The 5,172-nt window shown below is 70.6% G+C and overlaps 3 protein-coding genes across 4 annotated transcripts in view; 1 reads left to right on the top strand and 2 right to left on the bottom strand.

Annotated features, from left to right (window-relative positions):
• Positions 1-153, bottom strand: part of H696_04126 (hypothetical protein) — a 1,634-nt gene extending 1,481 nt beyond the window's left edge. Inside the window, exon 1 of the mRNA XM_009498010.1 lies at positions 39-153. Coding sequence (XP_009496285.1) covers positions 39-122 — 84 coding nt within the window. The 5' untranslated portion in view covers positions 123-153. The remainder of the gene's footprint in view (positions 1-38) is intronic.
• A 601-nt stretch (positions 154-754) lies between these two features.
• Positions 755-3,007, top strand: H696_04125. Of its 2 annotated transcripts, XM_009498008.1 has the most exons (5): positions 755-1,012; positions 1,224-1,731; positions 1,887-1,986; positions 2,107-2,465; positions 2,737-3,007. In XM_009498008.1, the coding sequence occupies exons 1-5, from the start codon at positions 780-782 to the stop codon at positions 2,917-2,919; spliced, it is 1,383 nt and encodes a 460-aa protein (XP_009496283.1). In that variant the 5' UTR covers positions 755-779; the 3' UTR covers positions 2,920-3,007. The 2 variants fall into 2 exon arrangements, with proteins under 2 accessions (XP_009496283.1, XP_009496284.1); XM_009498009.1 differs by lacking the exon at positions 755-1,012 and having other exon boundaries at positions 1,133-1,731.
• A 37-nt stretch (positions 3,008-3,044) lies between these two features.
• On the bottom strand, positions 3,045-5,130 carry H696_04124 (hypothetical protein). The gene is made up of 2 exons (XM_009498007.1): positions 3,877-5,130; positions 3,045-3,618 (listed from the first exon to the last, which is right to left on the bottom strand). Exons 1-2 carry the CDS (start codon positions 5,081-5,083, stop codon positions 3,140-3,142), a joined length of 1,686 nt encoding a protein of 561 aa, XP_009496282.1. The 5' UTR covers positions 5,084-5,130; the 3' UTR covers positions 3,045-3,139.
• Between the last annotated feature and the right edge of the window lie 42 nt (positions 5,131-5,172).

The raw sequence follows: 5,172 nt of genomic DNA, 5'->3' as shown, positions 1-5,172 counted from the left end.
GGGGGGGGGGGGCAGCTCCGGCAGCATCAGCCACGCACATAATGCTCCCCGAGGAGCTGGATGCGCCGGGGGCTCTTGGACCCGAGGATAAAGCGAAAGTTGGCCGCGTCCTTGAGCGGCATCGTTGACGAGCGTGAGTGTGTGTGTGTGTGTATGTGGGAGGGCGGGAGGGGGAGGGGGAAGAACGGGGGGAGGGAGGCCACAAGGCGTGGCTTGGAGCGGGGCAAGGGGGACGAGGGGAGATCGCGGGCGGGGTAGCGGGCTGTCGGGGCGGCGCGGGGCGGCAGCGTCCGCAGAGCGGGTTGCTGAAAAAAAAAAAAAAAAAAAAAGAACGAACAACCGGAAGACGAGGCGGCCTCGCCCATCCCGCGGGTCATGGCGGCGACCCCCCCCCCCCCCCCTCCAGGCGATCGGAGCCGCGCCGGGCAGAGCCACCCGCCGAGTGGGGAGCTGGCTCCGTGCGCCTTTGTGCGTGTGTCTCCGGCGCTCTTGCCAACGGACGATCGGGGGCATGGCCTCGTGCGGTGTGCGCGGGTGCCTGAGCGTGTGTGTGTGTGTGCTCGCGCTGCCCACACATGCGCACACACACACACACACACACACACGCTCACGCCTGAAGGCGATCTGCCCCGTGTGTGCCGACGGAGCAGGGCACAGCTCACCCAACGCCATCCCACACCCCCCCGGGTCCCTTCCATCGCCTCTCCTGCTGCACCTCCGCCACCGCCCACTTTCCCGCCCACACACCGAGCGCACACGCACACGCACACGCACGCGCCATGGCCATGCCCGCCCCGGCGCTGGCGGCCTCTGGCGCCGTCGCCGCACCGGCACGCCGTTTTGACTGGAGCCGGCCCTTCTGCCCGACACGGCTGGCCGAGTGGGTCGCCGGCCGGACCGGGCCCGCGGAAGCCGATGCCCCGGTCCGGTGCACGGTGGTCGTCCAGTCGGCCTGGAACGCACATGCCCCCGGCCCGGGGGTGTATGCCGTGGAGATCCCCGACCGCATCCGGTTCGTCGACGCATGGGCATGCGGCACGCACACGCGCGCGCGCGCGCGCACTCAGCCCCATTGGCATGCCCACACGCCGGGAGAGGGGACCATACTCCGAGGGCGGGCCACAGCCGGGCAGGCAGGCCGACAGACGGGCATGGCTTTCCGGCGCCGACCTTCGCCCAGTCACTGACTCTCCCCCCGCCCCCTTCCCCCTCCCTCGGCTCAGGCGTGCTCTGCTCTGCATGCCGCGTGTGGCCCGCGACGCCGGGGCGTCTGTCGGCCTCCGGCCATCGAGCCGGGCCATCTCCCTGGACCAGCTTCCAAGCTACCTGGCCGGGGTTCACCAGCCGGAGTACATCCAACGCCTGTTGGCCGAGGCGGCCGTCTCTGCCGAGAGCCCGGGGTCCCTGGCCTCCGGCGATCTGTACCTCTCCCCGGGCACACCGACCGGCGTGGGGGCGGCCCTCGGGACGCTGCTCGACGCGGTGGACCTGGCTGCTGCCCGCGGGCGGAGCCCCGTGCCCCTGGCTGCCCGAGACGCGGCCCGGCAACACCTGCTGGCCCGGTCGGCGGATGTCTCCCCGGCCCCGGGGCCCGAGGGGCCCGCCGAGCTGGCCGCCACCTTCGCCCTGGTCCGGCCGCCCGGCCATCACTGCACCCATGCCGCGCCGATGGGGTTCTGCTTCTTCAACAATGCCGTGGCCGCCGCGCGCCACGCCTTCACCAGGCACGGGGTGCGCGGCTCGTCGCCGGCCGCACCGGGGCCGGCGGCAGGGGGTCCTTTTTTTTTTTCCCCGCCGCCTCCCTTTCCATGCGCCCCGCTCGCCCTGTGCCCTGCCTGACCGGTCTCCCCCTGGCTCGCTCTGCCGGCACCTCGGCGCGCGCATAGATCGAGCACATTGCCATCATCGACTTCGACCTGCACCATGGCAATGGCACGCAAGACCTGGTGGTGGACATCAACCAGAAGCGCGCCCTCGACCCGGAGGGTAGGTTCTTGGGCACTCTCTTTGGCATGCCTCCGCCCCCCCCCCCCCCCCCCGTTGTTCCTCCGTCGGCTGCCAAGGCCTCGCTGCCCGCTCGCCTGCTGACCATGCTCGCCCATCCAGCACCCCCTCGACTCTTTTTCGGCTCGCTGCACGACATCAAGTCCTACCCCTGCGAGCTGTACGACGCGGCGGCCATCTTCAGCGCCTCGATATGCCTCATGGATCACGACCACGCCCTGTGGAATGTCCACCTCCAGCCGTGGGCCGACTTCGGGGAATTCCTCGGCCACTATGACGGCCAGTATCGGGCCCTGCTCACGCAGGCGGCGCACTTCCTCGCTGGCTGCCCGCCAGACCGGTCTCTGATCATCGTCAGTGCGGGGTTCGATGCGCACGAGCTGGAGTACCCGTCCATTCAGCGGCAGGGCCGGCGCCTGCCGGCCGAATTTTACTACCTCTTCTGCCGCGATCTCGCCCTGGTGCGTGGCCGTGTGTCTGCCCCGGCGCGCTCCTTCCCTGCCTCCTCTTCCTCTTTCTTGCCCACCCTCCCCCATGTCGCCGGGGAAGGGAGGAGGGGGGGGGGGTCTATCTATGTGTATTTGCCATGGCCTTGGCCGGTCGTTCCCTGCGCGCAAGCCTGGCCACCGACCGCGGCGAGACGTCTGACCGAAAATGCCCACACCCCTGCGCGGACTGGACGACGGCCTGGGCCCAATGGCGGGGGGGGGGGGGGGGGATGTGTGGTGAAAGCTGGCCCGAGCGCACACCGACGGCAAGATGGTCTTCGCCCTGGAGGGCGGCTACTCGCAGGGAGCCTTGGCGAATGGGCTCTACTCGGCGCTGGCCGGCCTGGCCGGCCTGGGCCCGGACCATGCAACCATGGCTGGGCCCGGGCGGATGGCCCGGCCATCGCGGCCCAGCGACAACCCTTGACACCGGAAAAGGGCGAGGCACAGGCAGGGCACGGATTCTCCCACCGTGCGTGCATGCCAGAAACCGAGGGCGAGAAAGCAATAGAGCAGCCTGTGTGTGTGTGTGTGTGTGTGTGTGTGTGTGAAGTATGCCCCTGTGAGGGGGCGTGGGCGTGCGTGCATGCGCTGCGCGCATGCGCTGCGTGTCGGACAGCCACCCGGTCGAAGCATGCCGGCGCGCATCAGCAGCCGGCGGGGGACTTGCGATACCGGCCGTCGCGCTCCTTCAGGTCGTCCTGCAGGCAGTAGGCCGGGAGGAAGCTTCGGCAAATGATCTTCCCGCAGGCAGTGCACTCCTCGGCGGCAATGCACTCGGCCGGGGCCCCGGGGAGGAAGGCCCGGAGCTCGGCCTCGAAGGAGGGCCGACACCGGCACACGGCCGCCAGATCGCGAACCACGCGGAAGGCCCGGCCGGCGCTCGGGTCGTCCCAGCCGGCCACACCGTCGAGAGGCAGGTCCGGCAAGACCGCCAGCCAGGGGTTGGGGAAGGTGTTGGCATGCGAGCCGATCGACGTGTAGCCCAGGTCATACAGCGAGCAGTAGGGGACGCCCAGGCCACGGAGGAAGCTCCACACGTCGGGCTGCGACCACTCGAGCACCGGGTTGACCCGCATGAATTGCGGCCAATCCCGGTCCGTCGGAGACAGGGGCGAGACATACTCTGGCGGAGTGGGGGGGGAAGAGGGGCATCCAACCGGGCGGGGCGTGGTGCCCCCATCGTGAGCATGGGTGTGTGTGTGTGTGTGTGTGTGTGTGTGTGTGTGTGTGTGTGTGTGTGTGTGTGTGTGTGTGCGTGTAAGTGCGCCCGTGGAGCGAGCTTCTGGCAAAAGGGGGCCAGGCGTGGGGAAACAACACAGAGGAGGCAGCGGAAGGAAGAGACAGCGGAAAGGAGGCAGAAGGAAACCGACAGGTCACATACCGCCATGGGGATCGGTCTTGCGGGTGCCCATCAGAATGGCACCCAGATGCGGGCTGGCCTCCAGGAGCCCCGCCAGGGCGGCCTTCATGCTGCAGCCGAAGGCGTCCGACCGGAGAAGCGTCCAGTCCAGATGGTAGCCGTCTATCGACTGGTCGACGAATTCCGAGATCCGGGGGATCGGCTCCTCATCGGCGATGCAGAAGCCTGCCGTGCGATAGGCCAGGCCACTGCCATGAGCAGGGGGGCCATCCTCGGCACCGGCGCCGTCGGGGGTGCCGGTGCCGCTGTGCCGGCCGGCCGCCGGGCCGGGACGGCCGCTCGCGCCAAGGGCACAGCCGTGCAGCCGGTCCACCTCGCGAGCCAGCGCCCCGGAGCCCAGCATGTCCGATGTCAGGCGGTACTGGAAGCAGGAGGGCAGCCCGGCCACCAGGGAGCAGGTGGCCCCCAGCGAGAGGCTGCTTTGTGAGGGATCCGGCGGGAGGTCGCCGGCCGCCCGGCAGAGGCAAGTCCCGGCGGAGGCCGTGGCCGCCTCGCCGCTGTCCAGCAAGTAGACCAGGAATTGCAAGCGCCGGAGGAAGACCGCCGCAAAGAGGTGCAGCAGGACGGTGCAATCCTTGCCACCATTGAAGGACACCGCCACCGATGAGGGGCTGGCCAGCCGGGCCAACACCCAGGAGGCAAGCTCGGCCCCGGGCCGGGGGACCGGCCGGGCGCCGGCCAGGAAGCCGCGCTGCCCGCCGGCGCCCGCCGGCCCGCCGGTGCCCGAGTGCGCCAGCAGCCCGGACGGCGAGGAGGGAACCGAGCTGGCCGGGTCGCCATCGCCCGCGCCATCGCCCGGCGGGGGCCCATTCTGCGAGGACAGCCGCGCCTGGCAGGCCAGCGGCAGGGGACCGTCATACAGGTCCATGGCATGCTCGATGATGGCCAGCGACTGGCGCACGCGCCGGGCCAGGGGCTGCTGCTCGGCCGTCAAGGCGCACAGCCACTCGGACAGCGACTGCCCAGGCGGCCCAGGCCGGGTGGGCCGGTCCTGCCGCGCCACGCCGAAGCCCAGCCACCGGGGGAGGGGCCGGCCATGGGGGGCCGGGCCGCCCGTCGGCGAGCCGGCCGCCGGGACCACGCGGATGGTCGACGACTCGAGCAGGCGCCGCGCGTCGGGCGACCACGAGCCCGGATTGCCAGGCCTGGCCGTCTCGGCCATGTTCATTTCCGTTCAGGCGGCGGGGGGGGGAGAGGGCGGCAGAGGGAGGAGGGGAGGGGAGGCGTGGCTGTAGCTGGGCATCGCGCAAAAGGCCA

This window comes from Fonticula alba, assembly GCF_000388065.1.
Source record: "Fonticula alba strain ATCC 38817 unplaced genomic scaffold supercont2.6, whole genome shotgun sequence".
Taxonomy (NCBI): Eukaryota; order Rotosphaerida; family Fonticulaceae; genus Fonticula; species Fonticula alba.
Note: the sequence above shows the minus strand (reverse complement) of the source record. Positions and strands in the feature narration are given on the sequence as shown.

Bases quoted from the DNA above. Each gene is read 5' to 3' on its own strand.
- H696_04125 (XM_009498008.1), top strand. From the start codon at position 780: ATGGCCATGCCCGCCCCGGCGCTGGCGGCCTCTGGCGCCGTCGCCGCA. The intron at 1,732-1,886 runs GTGCGCGGCTCG...GCGCGCGCATAG, and splicing joins ACGCCTTCACCAGGCACGGG to ATCGAGCACATTGCCATCAT. The intron at 2,466-2,736 runs GTGCGTGGCCGT...GTGTGGTGAAAG, and splicing joins TCTGCCGCGATCTCGCCCTG to CTGGCCCGAGCGCACACCGA.
- H696_04124 (XM_009498007.1), bottom strand. From the start codon at position 5,083: ATGAACATGGCCGAGACGGCCAGGCCTGGCAATCCGGGCTCGTGGTCG. The intron at 3,619-3,876 runs GTATGTGACCTG...CCACTCCGCCAG, and splicing joins CAAGACCGATCCCCATGGCG to AGTATGTCTCGCCCCTGTCT.